The sequence below is a fragment of the Diuraphis noxia genome, unplaced genomic scaffold, assembly GCF_037042655.1.
Source record: "Diuraphis noxia isolate RWA-SAM2 unplaced genomic scaffold, SU_Dnox_SAM2 contig0003, whole genome shotgun sequence".
NCBI classification, from domain to species: domain Eukaryota; kingdom Metazoa; phylum Arthropoda; class Insecta; order Hemiptera; family Aphididae; genus Diuraphis; species Diuraphis noxia.
This window is the reverse complement of record NW_028301713.1, coordinates 68400910-68419145: the sequence shown is the minus strand read 5'-3', so window position 1 is coordinate 68419145 and position 18236 is coordinate 68400910. Positions and strand designations below refer to the sequence as shown.

Sequence of the window (18236 nt, the reverse complement as noted above, 5' to 3'; positions counted from 1 at the left end):
ATTACTTTTATGACCAAAATAAATAATAAATAAATTACATTTTTATTTCAGCCTGGCACATAATATATGTATATTTAAGTATTTAAATTTTACAAACAGAAAGTATTTTTTAATTCTTAAAAAATTCAAGTTGGAAATACCAGGAATAACTGAAACCCCAATTTCTAATTTTGAAAATCTACATATTGTGTAGGTTTAATCACAAAATATAGTATATTTTTAAGAATTAAAAAAAATGTTTTTAAACACAACCAAAATGAACATCAGCATACTTGACTAGGTACTTGAGTATAATACATTTTACATTTTTACATATTTTAAATGAATATTGACTATTATCTTCTCTTAGAATAGTATTTCTGTTTTATCATAATATAATCAAACCTGAATAGATACAACATATTTGACTCATACTTGGTGATATGTGTTTAATAACCATATCGGCTTTATATTAATAATTACATTACAATTACATAATAATATTATAAGCTATAAGAGTCATTTTGGGAGATTTATAAAAAAAAAAAAATAATACAAAATGTCTTTTTGTTAAAACATAACAGTTTTCATATTTTTTTTTCGACAGCAAAAACTCTAAAACCAAAAAATTACAAATAAATATATTTTTTTAACAATTCGTTTAGGCGACAATTCACGAATTTGTAAGTGCACGCGTTCGTCAATTCCAATGTCTGACGACCTTAGTTTTCCGAGACAACTTATAATATGAGAGCTGCCCCGTCCTATATATATTATTATTATAATAATAGTCTTCTCCTCCGCGCGCAACCGTTGCAGACGAAATCCGTTTACAGTCGTTGTATAATAATATATTATAATGCAGTCGCTTGCAGGTCGGTCGTAGTTTACCCTGTAACTATAGAATATAATAATAATAATAATAATAGTAATAAAAATAATAATAACAACAACAAAACGTTTACAATATATAGTTTTATAAGTATATGATATATTGTTTTCAAAGACATCCGACAAATCCAAAGATTACAAGCTACAGTATTATTACTATTTTTTTTTCGTGATTTGTGAATCGTCTGATTTATTATAATATTATCTTCTCTATATTTTATTATCACCCCTCGGGTTGTCTGTGTGTACAATATAATATAATTATAATATAACCCTGTACATTGTAGGTACGTCATAAACCTATACATAATATGCTCGTACGATGTGCGTTTATACGCATTATAATCGGATTTTTATACCGCGTAACGCAATAAAAACAAATTTTAAAAATCGTCTTTCCTTAGTTTTCAAACACACATTGCGTAATCCACATCTTTTCGGGTTTTTCTTTTTTTTATGTCGTCGTAAACCGTCACACTCGATCCGACGAAACATGCGAAGGCTTCACGGGCGGCGGCCGATCTACATAGTTTTATAATAGTACAATAATATATTATAATAAACCGAATACCCCCTTACTATACCTGTGGTAGTAGGTATATAATATTATACATCTCGGTTGAGCAACGTCCGCTTTTACTTTTTTCGAAGGTCGAAGGTTACTATACGTACATATATCTATATACTCGTACATATCATCTATCCGTAATAGTCGTTCCCCGACCCCCTACGGTTAGTTTAGTATTACATCGTATTAATAATATACGATAATGTTGTAATGTATTATAATAAAACGTGCGGTTTCTTTCCCCAGAGAGTTGTAAAATAAACAAAAATTAACTATACTGTATATAATATATGTATACATACGACTTCGACTCATCGTCAAGATTTTATTTTCTCGCTCTTAGGACACGATTTTAGACGTCCCCTGCATCTATTTATGTACACGAAATTATAATTTACGCTGTCTTAACTTTAGGTGTATACCCGAACCTATAGTCTATAGCTAACAACATTTGACTTTGACAAATGTATTATAATATTATATGCTCATAACACTGTACAGTGCAGTAAACACAACATTAATACGCGAGTAAAGAGTATAATATATTATTTTCAGCATTCTGACGAGACACCGGTGCAGTGGCTGGGCTGAGTCGAAACTGTTGCTAGAGCACAATATGATTATTATTATTATACTCGTACTAAAGTCCAGACACGGTCGATTCGGCGTTTGATTACCTTAATTGATACACACGATTTGTGACGCAATGCATAGAGCCATGTGGCCGTTATTAGACGACTATAAAAACCAAACAATAAACATGCTGCACCATAATATTATAGTGGACCATTAAACACGTTCCTATATAGTGTCATCAGATTAAATATAGACGCGTGCACGCGGGGAACGCAAAAGAATTCCTAGGCACCGCGCCGCGTCGCGGGCGGACGACAGAATAAATTCGTAGTGCACGGAATTTTGATATTTTATGTTATAATTATTATATATATTATTACGATATTCGCTCCTCGTCAACTATATGCGATTGTTTCAAATATTGTCTAGTTACATATATATCGTTATAATCATTTGTGCGGGGGACGATAAGTTTTAAGGAATGATAATAACGCGCGAGCACGGCGTGAAATTATGTAGTAAATATAATAATCATAAATAAATAAGCGCTGATCCCTACAAGAAGCTGCAGCAACAAAACGAATTAAATTAAAAAGCGATGATATTTTTGTAATTAAATTTTATATATATATATATATATTATACATAATTCTTAGCCTCTGACTACGATCGATGAACAAAATATATATTAATCGTTCTTAACTACCTATTTTATATTTATGTGCAAACGTGGTATGATTGAAAATATTCCATAGATTTTAAATTTAGTATCATACTTCATCAGACTCTCCACGTGCATGTATGGTTTCCACGGACCTCGAAAGCAAACTCCAAAATGTATACTACGATGATAATACGATAGCTAATTGAGAGGACCCACATGCGATTTCTCCGTCATACAAATGTAATAATCTAATTTTGCTATGTTGTACATAGCAAAAACTGTTTTGGACGGTATAGAACCACTCAAGCTGTGGTGAACAGTAATAGATAAGATTCCAAATAGATATACAATATTGAATATGGTTGAGAAATTTATCTGTGAGATATCTTTGTATTTTTTTGATATCACTTACGCGAAAAAAGTTCTTATTGACTGTTATTGTTTCAAAATCCATTATTTTTCAAACTTGAATAACTTTAATTTTATTTCCGGTATCGACTAAATAAAAACGATGTTTCACAGAAAAATTCTCCTTCATATGTGGTGAAAATTTTGGTTCTAAGTTATTTATGAAGCTTGCTCGGTTCTTTCTTGCGCAAAACAGTTTTTTTTATGTTTTACATTTGTAAGACAGTTAATTTGGATGTAGTGTCCTCTTTGTATATACCTAAGGGAAGTTGGTTTTTTATTTTCATACACATGGCGTTACGTTTATTCGCGTTATGTTCATTCGGTCGTTCGTTTTATTTTATTATTATAATATTAAATATTTCCCAAAAAAACGGAATTGACGAACGTTGAGCTATAGAAACAATCTCCTGTGATGGATCCATTGTAATATCATAGAATATCTACACGTTTATCACATTCCTATACGCATTGAATTTTATATTCAGTAACAACAACAATATAATAATGTTTTAAAAAAATAATGAAGTTCAGACTAGGAAGTTAATTTAACCACGGCAAATTTGTTTTGAAAAAAAAATCCGTCGACAATATGTATTATAAACATAATAAATAATAATAATACTAAAAATTATACGATGGTATAGTAATATTTTATAACAATATTCCAAAAACGGATTTCTGCAGGTATTATAATATTTATATCCAACAAGAGTACTCTGATGACGGCAGTTGGTGCCGAAAATAATAATTTAAAAAACTTAGCCAGCGGGTCCAGGGTATTAAAATTGCAGGGTGGCAAAATTAACAATAGCCAAACCGCTGATAAGTATAGGTTTATAAATTCTATTAACATTCAAGACAGACCTTCAGAGTACCTCCAATACTATAGGGTATTTATGTCATAATTTATTAATATACATGGTTAAAACATCCGGGAGGGTACTCATCAAACATGTTAAAATAAAAACTGAAACCATCAGCCAAGACATAATATTATATTATTATGTACACCGGACCGGCAACGGTTGAAAGGACATAAATGCAAATCGTTAAAAAAAAAAATGTGGTCTGGTAATGGTGAAACAGCCACATGACGGACGACGTCATCCGGGCGAAATTTGTTCTAGAAGATCGCCTTATTCGTTCTTGTTCCCCCTGTAGCTTCCGAGAAAACTGTAATAAATTGGCGATCAAATTTTGGACGATGATCAAATATTACATTTCATATATTTATAAACCTAAAATTTCACTTTATTATAACAAAAATCTATAATCCTGATCACTTGCAGGACAATATTATATAAATTGTCATTTATAGGGCTCGGAAGTAGGAATTGCATATTGTTCTGTATGATCTCAATTTATAGGATACCTAGCTAGAAATTTGAAATAAACAATTGCGAGTTAAAAAATTGAAAATTTAAAATGCATATTTTGCCAATTTTAGCTAAAAAGTGCATATTTCATTAATTTTATACACATATTATGCATATTTCATATTTTTCTAAAAATAATTGATTTTTTTCTTTCTTAACCTGTTTATTTCAACTAATATTGAATATAAAGCTCAAAATGACCAACGAAGGTATTTATTGTCATCGCCATAGTCAATTACGGAGTTAATAACAGTGATGTACTGATGTGATACGCATTTAGTCTATCACGCTAGTTTGCCAAAATACTTATTTGTAGTACTATCTTATCGTCGATAAGTTTTCGTAAATATAATGATGGTTTCTTCGTTTATCGTTACTGTTGATTGTACACGATTGATGTTTGACAATGACAGTTTCGTTTTAGACGTCGTATTGTTAGTAGGTGAAGTGCGTATATTTTTGGAATTCAGAATAATATTTTTGCATATTTAACATTTTTAATGCATATTTTGCAATTTTTTCGTGTATATTTCACCTTTTTTAGCTCCTACAACTTCCGAGCCCAAGTCATTTATAATAAGCCAACCGACAAGATCCGAAGATAAACAGAATAAACGTATAACCTACCTTTAAATATTATGAAGTCTAAAATTTTAAATCATTTTCAATTTAGTTCATATAGAAATACGTATACATGAGGAAGTTTACCTATACAGTAGCATTAGCCAGTAAGGTGCAGCTTGCACAAGTGAAAATAGAAACGATTTTCAACGATATCGGTCATTGAGTATACAAGTGATGATAAGCAATCGGAAAATCTAATAATATTATGGATTATAAAACCCTAAGAACCATGTTATTCGATTGAAAAAAAATTCAACGATTCGTGGTTTTGTATTTCAGTTCTGCGGACGCGAGGAAAAAAATCGCAAACAGTTGTCATAAAAATCGACGCAAATCTATATTATTATTATTATGTACATTATGCACGCGTGTTATATTATTATCGTTGCACGCTTGATCGCGCCAGCGGACGAGAGAAAAATCTAACCACATATGGTGTGGTACAAACCTCACACATTATTATATTTATAATACCCATATTTATACATTATATACATTGCCGTCCGTCCAAGGATATTCTATATTAAAAAAAGGGTCTCTGTGAGAAAATTGCTAATGGACACTGTGCCTAAAGCGTTATTCCGGGAAAACGTTAAACAAATTCGAATAATCGTTTCCGTTTGCGCGGAGCCGTGCGTTGTTCCAGAAACGTGTTTATAAGACCTGCCGCCTGATGTATAATATATTATATATATCGTGTGTACGTGTGTGTGTGTGTCATTGATGGCGTTCCAAGTGAAAAAATCGTTTTATTATTTTTTAAACGCCCAAACATCAAAAGCTCGGCATATCGTGAATAACTGTATACATTATGACAATAAAAAACGTTCATTAATGGCACGATCGTAAACGTTGAAATCGACTTGCTAATCGCGATATTCACTCAAAAATAACTTTTTCGCGCTAAACGAAACCGGTGCCAGTTCCGGTGATCGTGCTGCAAATCGCTAAAATACTAGATCGTTTCCACAACGATGGACGTCGTATATTTTATTGTAATAATAATAATTATTATTATTATAGAATCGCGTGTATAACGACGTAACAGTAAAGTTGTACAAACTGTTTAGAAAACTGACAAAATAATAATGTATCGTCGTCGGGTAAAAAATCACTGTTTGACGAGACGCATTATAATATATCTATACCATAGTTAGATGCAGCTGCGGTTGGACGACTTCCAGTTTTTCCATCCCGGAACGGCTTTTGGTCGGGATACATAAATTTAAATGTATTCACGATTTATAATATTTTTTTTGTTTCACGAAGTAAGCATTTTTTTCATCAGTTCTTTTCGTACTAGATCGATTATGTGTTTTCACTATTTTTTTGCTATCTCGATGATGATTTTATTTTTATGTTTTTCTAACGGTGGGCCTCATTTATGTTTTCATATATGGTACCTAAAATCTTGACGCGGTTACAATAAGTTACGAATATTAATAACATAGAAGAAAATAAATTGTCTACTAATAAATTTATCATTTTAAAGCCTGCAGTTAATACAAATGTTATATTTATCTACTCTTGTTTATAGATTAAAGTAATGCAACCTACGTTAAGCTATTAACACGCTTATATAAGTTATAAACAGTTAGACATTCTGTCTCGGGAATTTAAAAAATATGTGAGTTCGGTACAACTTAATACTTTTCGGAATAATGAGTATCCTATTATATTCACTGCACTTAAAATAATAATTTTGTGTAATTATAATATATAATTTAAGTGCTATACGCATAGGTATACCTACTCTGTTGCAACAGCCAGCATGTTGTCTTAAAAATTTCAAATGGACCCCCAACTCAAGCCAAAAGAAATATTATTCGTGTCAAAATATTTAGTTTTCTACGAATATTTAGTGGTTATCAAGATACGAATTTTTGTATTACACTGTTGTAATAACCGCTCGTAACGGTCCATTTTTTTTCGCACTTATGTGCACAAGAATGTATAATAAGAAGACGAAAAACCACCGGCTGCGTCGGCGCGGTTAAGTTATTCGTTCGAATGCAACGCGCTATTAATCGCTTACACATCTACACGAGTCGATTTTGATTATCAGACCTTGATGAAATAAGAATAACCCTAAAATTACTCATTTAACCAAGTATAATAACAACATTGGGTACTTATACGATGTACAGACGTTCAGTCCAGCACACTCTTATTCCGTCGATCACGGTCATTCGGTCAGATTGTTATAGCTTTCTATATACGTTTACTGTATACATTATGCTTTAGAGTAGACGATGCCACAGTGAAAATAAAAACGCACAGAGCATATTTAAAGGTTTAACCAACAGAAAACTACCAAGTAAAATACATGCTATATTTTTTATTGAGGCAATTATTGACATGAGATGTGTCAACAAATTTCCAAAAAATCCTGCAATAGGATAACAGCGTTAAACAGTCGAATACTCGGATGGACCGCCAAATGGTTTGTTAAAATATTATGTTTGTGTTCTGGACATAAAAATTTTAAATATGGTGCTTTAACAAGATGGTAAAAAAAATTTTGGTAAATGGTATTCTTAATCAAATAGAATAAAATATTTTTTTACGACGGTTTATTACCAAAATATTATAAAATGTTGTTGTCTGCAATATGGATTTTAGTTAGAGACCGACTGTAAAAACAAAATCATCGCGACACCTACATTTTATCGTCGGTATGAATATTATGATTATGTTACACTGTTACACATATAATCTTATTCATTTTTTTATCACCATAACTATTATCCACACATATGCACACGGAGAGAGATAAAATAAACGTTTGTATTTCAAAAAATATCAATTGATGCTTAACAATAATATATATTGCTCAACCAAATGTTAGGTGCGTCTGTTAATATCAGTCTACTGTAAAAATTTCTATGTTCACGGATATACATATTTATTCACGCCGGCTCGATAATAATAAATAATTATTGAGGAATGCGGCGGCGGATCGGTCCTTGGACTATTGTTATACCAATACAAATAAACAAGCGTCTGTGGACACTAGCGGCATTTAAGCGAAATATTGATACCTCCTATACCGACAATTGTCAAACCAGTTTGGTGTTTGAACCCTTGAAAACCTTATGGTTAGATAACCGCGAGGTATAGTAAAGTTCGAGGCGAAATCACGAGACAAAAATATTTTGAAACAATGAAAGTGACATTTTATTATACTTATAAACCGTGAACACAATAATATTATACGCTATCTGAGCCCATGGGCTGGCATCATATTTTGTACATTCATTGAATGCCCATAAGTCTTCTTACTCCACAAGGCTGATATTGAATTTGCCTATGACCTTCGAGTCACCTTTGATTACCAAAATTTTCACTGTAATTGCCAATATTAAACCCCTGGGATTTGTGGCTTATACTAACATAGGTATCATAATATAATATATAGGAATGGTGAAAAATAATACAGAGGTGTCGATGTCGCTCTCAAAATTTTAGGAATACTGGTATAAGCATAAGCATGTACTGAAAAGCTTGGTATACGAGCTTGGAGATGGTTATATTTTTTTTTCCATATAATTTAATACCGTAGAAAAATAAATAACAAAACGTTCGGTGAAAAATATGATTGTTTGATGACAGCAAAATAACATCTGTTAGTGAGATTGACGATTGTGTAAAGAAGTGATTTTAAATGCATAAATGTAAGCACATTTTGAAATCTCCAAGTGCGTTATATAGACTATTATAGTACATGAATCTATATAAATATTATATCATAATTTATAGGTTTAGCTATAGGAATGTTCGTAACGTTAGAATATCATAAAAGGATATAATCGTAAAGCTATTAATTTATTGGCTGTCGATGCCGAGGAAAAAACTATTTACTATTAACTAACTATTTACATGATTAAACAAAACAAATGAGAGACATAAATGTATTATTTTACGTGATAAAAGAACGAACAATTTAATTTTAAGTCAACGTGTGTGCATAAAAATAATGAACAGTGGATAAAAAAGGAATGTAGGTAACTATACATATTATTATTATATACATTATATCCCTGTAGAATACAAAAGATAATCCAGGAGACATCAAATTTAGACTGAAGCAAAAATAAAACGTGAAATTTCGGTCAAGCTCTTTTTTATACTATTATTATTATTATTATTATATCTATTAATAAACCCTTATTCAGCTCGGGCTTGAATAAACACTATCGGCAGACAGAACACAATGAACTCGAGACAAACGAAAAATTAACACCCGTCATTCTCTGCCAAGTATTACGTGTATACGAACATAGATTTAAGTAGGTACATATTATGTACATGCGATAAATAATAAATCCGGCCGAATCGTCGTGAAAAATCAAGATTTTATAGTCAGGATTTTATTTTTATTATTATCAATTTAGTTGATTATACCCGTCAACAGGTTTAAACTAAATATTGTTTAAATATATATATAATAGTAATAACTAATAAGTAGCTACTTCAAATAGCGCTATCCAACATGTTTTATGAATCATAGTCGATTTTATACACCAAAAAGGATTGTTTTTGTCAAAGCCTCGAAGGTGCCGAAAATTACGCATATTTATGAATATATGCGAATGCACACGCATTTGATTGTTTGATATAGTTGAACAGGCCAACAAAATCATCGGTTTAATATAATAAAGTGGGCCTGTTAGAGTGATGAGCGCCACGCTAATAATACTTCGTAGACCTGCGAATCATGTGCGTTTGTGGTTTCCATCGCGGCATCATGTATTGCAGTTTCAGTATATGAAGACATTCAAAATAATAAAGACCAAAATAGCAAATATAATATATATAGCTGGTATGATACTCCCTCGAAACAGAACACAATTAGAAATTAGAATATATTCGTTATTAAGTCTAAAAACCAACCGTGATAATTATAGGAGACAACCACCTGGATCAAACAATAGTAAAGACAGAAACAATTTTATTGTAGACTTAAAAAATATATCTCCGAAAACGAGCATTTATTATTTTAATGTCAAAACTCTCACGCCCAAAATACCGCTTCCTCCTCACACATATTAATATAATAGAGGGTCATAATTAAATTGCGTTATATACTGACCAAATATTATTATCGATTTGAGCACAATAATATTATACTGCCGACAGCAAGCCACCACCGCTGCCGTCACGCGTCCACCGTCCTGACCGTCGAGTTTTTGTTGTGATACGCTTCCAGCCGGTGCGACAAATCGTGCACGATGTCTCTGAACACGACCGAGTCGATGTTGTCGCCGAGCACGTACAGCAGCATCCAATCGCCCAGCTTCGACCGGCGCACGATGTTTCCGATGGCCTGCCGTTTGATCAACCGGAATCGTATGCAGAATAGGTACACGCGCATTCGCGGCGACACTATTATGATGAACCTTAAATAAAATAAAAATATGTTTTTTATATTTAGTTGAAAAAAATTGTCAGAGCATTTTTATATCTATTCTACGACTATAAATTTCCTATATTAGTGACCTGCAGTATCTAGTAATGTAATGTCAAATTTCATATCCACCACAGATGTAGATTTCTGACTAAAATCAAATTGTTCAAAGCCCATTTATTATGTATTTACTACGTTATTGTTATTAACATTGAAGAGTTAGAATGGAAAAGTCAATACTTAAACAAACCAAAAAAGTTTAAATATTTTTTAGATTTTTTTCTATTCCGATAAAATGTGTTGTCTTCAGTAATAATAGCTATATAATATATATAATGTATACTTCATAAAAATTAAATTATATGCTCTTACGTCTGACATCTACGAGATCAAAGCACAGTTTACCGCAGTATAGGCACTGCTGAAGTGGTATAGTTAACCACAGTTCAACAGGTATGATGTATTATAATATTATACTATATACTGTTGCAATAGCGTATGATATTAATATTATATCGTCCCGCTGCTATTAAAAACGTATAATAATTAATGACACGCTTATTGAGATTCGTCAAAACGGAACTTTCTATATATAACGTTATATATTATTAATCTCTAAAATATACAATATTATTTTTGTTATTATTACGACGACGTGCTCGATATTTGTTTTATTTAACATTCGAGAATCGTGCTTAATAATAATAATATTATTATTTTCGTTTTCACGTTGGCAGTTTTTTTCGCATTGCAGTCCATGTAAAAACAATAAGTCATCGGTTGAAATGTTTTTCTTAAAACTGGAGAAAACAACATCTGCTGTATTAATCATTACCTTCTATAGACCAACAATTAATACTATGTATATATACTATAGTAACACATTTCCTAGCGTGCAGCTTCGTTAACGAAGTAAAAGAAAATTAATGCTAATCTAATTATCACAGCTTTCGAATGGATACGCTCCGAAGAGTTTCGTACAATATATTATTTTCTTGAAGATTTATCTTTTCAGTTGTAAACACATAAACAAATCTATAACAGTTATTTATTTTTGGCTATCCGGTAACTGATAAGAATATATAAGCTGAAAATATATATTATATTAACTAAAACCAAACTAACGTACCTATATACCATCTGTTATCAAGCCTAAATAATATAATATGTTAAATACGATTTAAACATAACAAAATTGAACCAATAATAGGAAGTATTCGCATCAAATCATCATCGAGATCCATATGTAGTGCCACTATATCGTATGAATTATGTAAAACTTAAATCAACAATTTTAAATTGATGCTATTGCATAATAGAAACGACCTTGTGCATAAAGTTGACATTTTTTTTATTGGCTTATTGTTTTGATTAACTTTTGTGCGACGCATTGTGTATTTTGTTTTATTTTCCGCTTGTAGTTAAACCTGTTATTGTATACTTATATACGATATACCTATGTCTTTTATAGGGCAGCATTTTATATTTTACTATTAAATCTTTAATCGTAATAAATAAATTACAATGGTCTATAAAATTCTATGTGAAATGTAAACCTGCAGAAAGTAGAAAACATTTTATACGAATACTTATGAACCCTGCAGATCGTCTAACATCCGATTCAATGAAATCTTATATCTATTATATAGTGACTGTATAATATATTGTATATATTGTGTAAAACTAAAAGTTATTTGGACCGTATATTATTATGTTGTCCGATTTACGAATTTAAAGGAAAACAATTTATTTTTTGAAAATTTTCAAATCATTTCACCTTCTAACGATTTTTTTTCATCTTATTTTCTAAAAAAAAATGTCTATTCTCGTTGGTATGATGTAACAATATGTTATAATAATTTTAAAAAATCAAACATGAGATGGAACAATTTTCAATTTCGCTAGAAAAATATTGATTATTACATAACATATTATATTATATTAATATATTATGTAACCTTTATGCACACCTATGACTACACGAGTCCTGTAACAGTAGCGTCGGTCGCTATGTAATATTGTTGTCGTACGTTATATACGTCGAGCCTCGATAACTCGAATCTCAAAGGGAATAAAATAAATTCATCTTTAAGTTTTTTCGAATTTTAAACGTAGAATACAAAGATGCCAGAAAACAATTTGAGTTATCGAGATTCAATAGTAATTTTATATTTTGTTCATTTCCTTTATAACGTTCAGACCTAAAAGCTTATCTGCTAACATATCCCCCCCCGCCATTATTCAATCCTAAACCATAACATTATAGTTATTTCTATAATGTGTGAGGAAGAGGATGAAGGGGTCAATAAATATTTTTTACATTTAATATATAGGTAGTCAAATAGGTAACATAAAAATAATTATTCCAGTTAGGACACCGGCGAGAACATATATCAATACCTGTAAACGATCACAGCCGCCGACAAGACGCCGAGGATCATGAACCAAAACCACAGGAAGACGTAGATCTTTTCGTTGACGGCATTCAGCGGCAATATGCATATGGAGTCGTGCGTCTCCACCTCGCCGGACACTCCGAATTTGTGGAAAATGCATTTTGTCATCCTGGGAAATATAAATATCATCGGGTCCACTCGGTCCTCTTGGTCGCTCTCCAGAAATCGGATTACATCGATACCAAACGTCAGAAACGCGCCGTCGAAAAAGCGATTCATCATGAACATTTGACCTGTCGTCGTCAGAAAAAAAAACTTAAAAATTTAACATTTTTTTTTAAAGTTATCATCATGTAATGAAACAATAATTTAGTTTAATGTGTTTAATTGTTCAGTAATTAATTTATCATTCATGGCATAGTATAATATTATCATCACAGTATTATAAATTGTATATTATAATATTATTATGTTACATTACAACGACGAGGTGACAAATAAAACTATATTATATTTGGCACAAATTCATAATTTCTAAAAACAAAAACACTATTTAAATCTCAAAGTGGATAATTTACACAGTAAATAAATGTCATAAAATATAGAGTAGGTACGTTTCGCAATTTAGATGAGTTTGAAATAATTAACTAAACAAGAGAAATAAAGAGCATATTATGTTATGTTTATGACATTTTAAATGCAATCATTCTTATTTCATAATATGAATATAAACTAATATTTTTTATGAAACGTTGACGTTTACAAAAATAATTTTAGCACTTGGTTTCAGGACTACGTGCTCACGACCGTAAACTATAATAATAATAATCTAAAATAATTTCGGTAATTTGAATAAATCAAATATTCTTTTAATAGAAAACATATTTTATAATATATACAGCATATTATACCGATATAATCAAAATTCTTTGAATTTTCTTAAATAAATATCGCGATACATTATTATTCGCTGTAAGTGTCACCGACTGGACAAAGCATAAATATATACGAGTATTTCTATCTAAACATTATTGAATTACGAAAAATCTCTCAAAAAATTTCAACAATCCCAAATTCCAATGACTAAATATTTCAATAACTATATAAAAGCCGAAGTTTTGGGTACAACAATTGTATCATATATTCATATAGTTTATAATTTGAGAAACAATCTAATCACTTTTTCTGAATCGATAATATTTATTTAGTTTTGAAACAAATGTTATTATATAGAGCTCTGAGCTATAATACTAACGAGCCAAATTTCTAATGAATATTAATTAATTACTGATTTAAATGTGATAGATAAATATTATCTATCTTGAAAATAATGCTAATAACGCTTTAAATTGATCGTGTTTGAAAACAAAATAAATTAATATTATACGCGATATAATCTGAGCCCATATGTGATTATGTGATGCTTGTCATTAACGTCAGTTAAAAAACAGTGATCTAGAACCTTTAGAATTTACGACATAAAATAAAATAATGGACAGCAAAAATGCCTAAATATTAAACTTAGGACGAACATTGTTGAGTACCTCGTTCCCCCACCTCAAGAAATACAGTAAGTTCTATTACATAATCATCATCAATGATAATATTGTAATATATTCACATGTATAATTGTATATATATTATATACAGCTAGGTGAAACCGTATTTTGGTTTTTTTAGTATATGCAATCAGAAGAGCACAAAATCGTGTATAAAATATGCTGTGAAGAACCCTGCTGCTCATTATCATCACGCAGTTATAATATTATTGTGTATTGTGTTATTGTATAACAATGGTAACAAGACAGCAAAACAACCACTAAATGTCCATCCATGAATCCATCAGTGTGCAGATACGTATATATAATAACAGTCATCTGTATATGAATAATATACAGAATGATCCATTTAAGTGGGTACACTAATTATTTACTTCGTTTTTTTTTTTTTTAACTTCTAGGCTTATGTTTTTCTAAAACCGTATAATATTTTAATTTTTTTTCACCCTTATTTATTGGTGAAACCAAAATCAATTTTTTTTCAAATGGTATCTAACATACGTCAATTAAAATATTATAAACTTATATAAATCGTTTTTTTTTCTATGAATTTACACGTTAACATTTTTATGTTTCGTTAATTGCAGGTTGGCGAGATACAGTTCCTCAAGTTATTAGAGATTGAAAGACATATGTTCTAATCGGTAAATGAGGCATTGTTTAAACTTTTTCTTCATTTGTAAAAATTAGAGGCTATAACTGATAAATTCGATACTGTTCGACTTTATAGGTAACAATTACTAGGAAAAAATAACTTTTCTAGCCGATAAGTAAAAAATGATTAACGTTTAAAGTACAATTAATAGTAATCTTTTAATTAATCGTCAATTATTTTGTTATCTTGGATTCAACGATATCGAATTTATCACTAGCTCCTGGTCTTTACAACTATTATAAAAATAGTGAAAACCATCACTAATACTTTGAGGAGCTGTATCTCGCAAACCAATCAATGAAAAATAAAAATGTTGACATGTAAATTAATGAAAAAAATGGTTTTATTAATTCATAATAATTTTATTATTTGTTACCATTTGAAAATCAAAAGTTGAGGGTGGTTCCACTAATAAATATAAAGGTGAAAAAAAATTAAAATATTACACGGTTTAATAAAAAAAAAACATAAACCTTAAAGTAAAAAAAAAAAATTAAAAAAAGTTAATACTTTTCGATATAATTAGTGTGCCCACTTAAATGAATCACTCTGTATAATAGAATATATAATGTATGTACAATAGGTAAGGATTGCAACGGGCACCATTGGTGCCGCACCAATTTCGGAAGAGATTAGTCTGACTAGAACTGCGCAGTAACCGTCAATTGTGCGTGATTACGACACAAATCTAAAACAAAACTAGAAATAAAAAAAAAAATACCCAATTACTATAATATTGACCGCTAGTTCTGTTTTTACGCAACAACAGTTAATATAAGCCCAAAAATCGGTTCCGAACCCTGCCATAGCACGATAATATAAAATACGGTAATTCGTTGGTGTTTTATAAAAATGTATTATACCTATACGCATTGTATAAGTCGTAGCGACCCAATTGGTCGTCGGGCGTGCAGAGCCAAATACCGCTGATATAGACGATTATCATTGTAAGAAAACGATGCATTTCGGATGCGATTTGAAGATATTATATTGTCACTGATATCATATAAACATATTGTATAAGTATTGTTATCGTAATAATTATTAGTTATCATCAGATTTTTATTTTTCAAAAAAACCAATAACACTGTTATTGTCATCACAATGATACAATGACACAATGCCAGTACATCGTTTACTAAGATTTTTTCGCGCGTATATTCTCGTTTAAATTTCAGATAAGTAAACCAATTGCGCTGGTTATACTTTGATCTCCTTATAACATACCGACTATTTTTATTTACCGTCAATATATCGATATTTGTGAAAAACACAAAAAATTTTATTGATTCGCGACAAATAAAATATGAATATGAATGATAGACGATTACATGTTTTCATCATCATTACGATCGTTACATATTCATCCACTTAATTGGTACGTTACACGCACTATATATATATAAATTATATAATATGATATACTACATATACGGAGTAATACAATGATGTACTATAGTTACTTTTTTATGTAACGATAATGAATAATGATATTGTCGTTGTAAAAGTTTACCATTAATATCAATTATAATATTATAAATCTTGAAAATTAATGAACGCAATACTTGGTATATGAAAAGATACTTTTAGCACAATTGGTAAACTCCCACCACCCGCATTTCACGTTCCTATAAAATAATAGTTTGATACGGATATTTTTGACAATTTTATTATTGCAATTATTCAATAATTGCATACACTATTGAAGCTTATTCTGTCGGTTTCCAGTGAATTATATTTACCATGGTCGCAGTCATCGTGTAAAAAGTGAAAATATGAAATTTTATGTGATTATATTGAGACGTATTACAATATTATTATTTCACGACAACCATTTTCTAAGTAGCAATTTTTTTAGAAACTGTTTCTCAAACATATATATATATATATATATATATATATATTTATATGTATATTATGACGCAACGTCTAATAACTATAATGTTGTTAAAAATTATCGATGTAGTTTAACGATTCGTTCGGTATTTTTTATAATTTTTTGGGAAATTTGCACAACGCTTATAAAAAATGTTAGCCTTAGTATAAAATATCATCCATTTCAGAGCGAGTAAAATTGAAAAATAGCGAGTTATGTATACGACTCGATTGGCGACCGACACATCCCGGACACCGGACGATGTGACGGTGGGCCGAAATCACGTTTTCCCACGCACCCGGATTGAACAAGTTAAGTCGTCATCAGTAGATAGTAACAGATATTATAATAACATCGGGCAGTGGATTGTAGGTAGATAAATGTTTATTATACAGATTACAGAAAAATACAGTAATTCATTTATAAACCACTACACTAATTTGCTTAGTCGACGTCTGTGATTTTGAAAACAAAGAAAAACCATTTTTGAGGAGAATTGTACCGTTAAATGTTTTGATAAAAATGTATCAATCGTTGAACGACCATAATATATTATATATAAAATAAGTCTATGTGGGATGGCTTTAAGTTTAATATTAGATAAAATTAAAAATTAAATCATTTATGTATACCTATATTATATCACATGACACATACAAATATAATAGGTAGGTTTAAACGTGCCCAATAATGATGAAACGTTATATTTTGTATTTGAATATTATTTAGTTGATCAAAAAAAAAGTTATCAGCCGAAATTTGAGAAAACTCTACGACCCGTCGTGTACGTATAGAAATTTTATAATAAAAAAGGTACTTTTAATACTATAATGTCTACAAGAGACTTACCAACGACGTTCATGAGCGCCATCGTTTCGCACAAGTAGTACCTGTAGGTCCACCAGTTGTGGTACCGCAGGTTCTCCCACAAGTAGTCGAGCAGAATTTTTTTCTTCTGCTTCTTCTCGGCGTCCGTGCAAATGGCCACGTCCAGGTCCATCATGAGTGCCCGGATTTTGCCACCTTCCCAGTGTTTCCACAGCCATCTGGGCGTGTAGAACAATATCGCCTGTATGAAAAACATATAATAATGTTATATTACATTTTATCGGGATAATATTATAATATTACACTAATTATTTATTATTATGATTATTATTATTTTAGGTACATCGCATAGCCCGGTAATGAGTTTTAGTCTCACCGCAATGCATGATTATGTGAGTTTATCGCTTACAACCTATACCTACTATA

The 18236-nt window shown here is 30.6% G+C and overlaps 1 protein-coding gene across 1 annotated transcript in view; it reads right to left on the bottom strand.

Annotated features, from left to right (window-relative positions):
* Nucleotides 1-272: 272 nt before the first annotated feature.
* Nucleotides 273-18236, bottom strand: part of LOC107169884 (innexin shaking-B-like) — a 41113-nt gene continuing 23149 nt past the window's right edge. Inside the window, exons 2-5 of the mRNA XM_015519825.2 lie at nucleotides 17832-18051; nucleotides 12897-13185; nucleotides 10182-10488; nucleotides 273-877 (exon numbers count right to left, since the gene is read on the bottom strand). Of these exons, the coding sequence (XP_015375311.2) occupies nucleotides 10248-10488; nucleotides 12897-13185; nucleotides 17832-18051 (750 nt within the window). The 3' untranslated portion in view covers nucleotides 273-877; nucleotides 10182-10247. The remainder of the gene's footprint in view (nucleotides 878-10181; nucleotides 10489-12896; nucleotides 13186-17831; nucleotides 18052-18236) is intronic.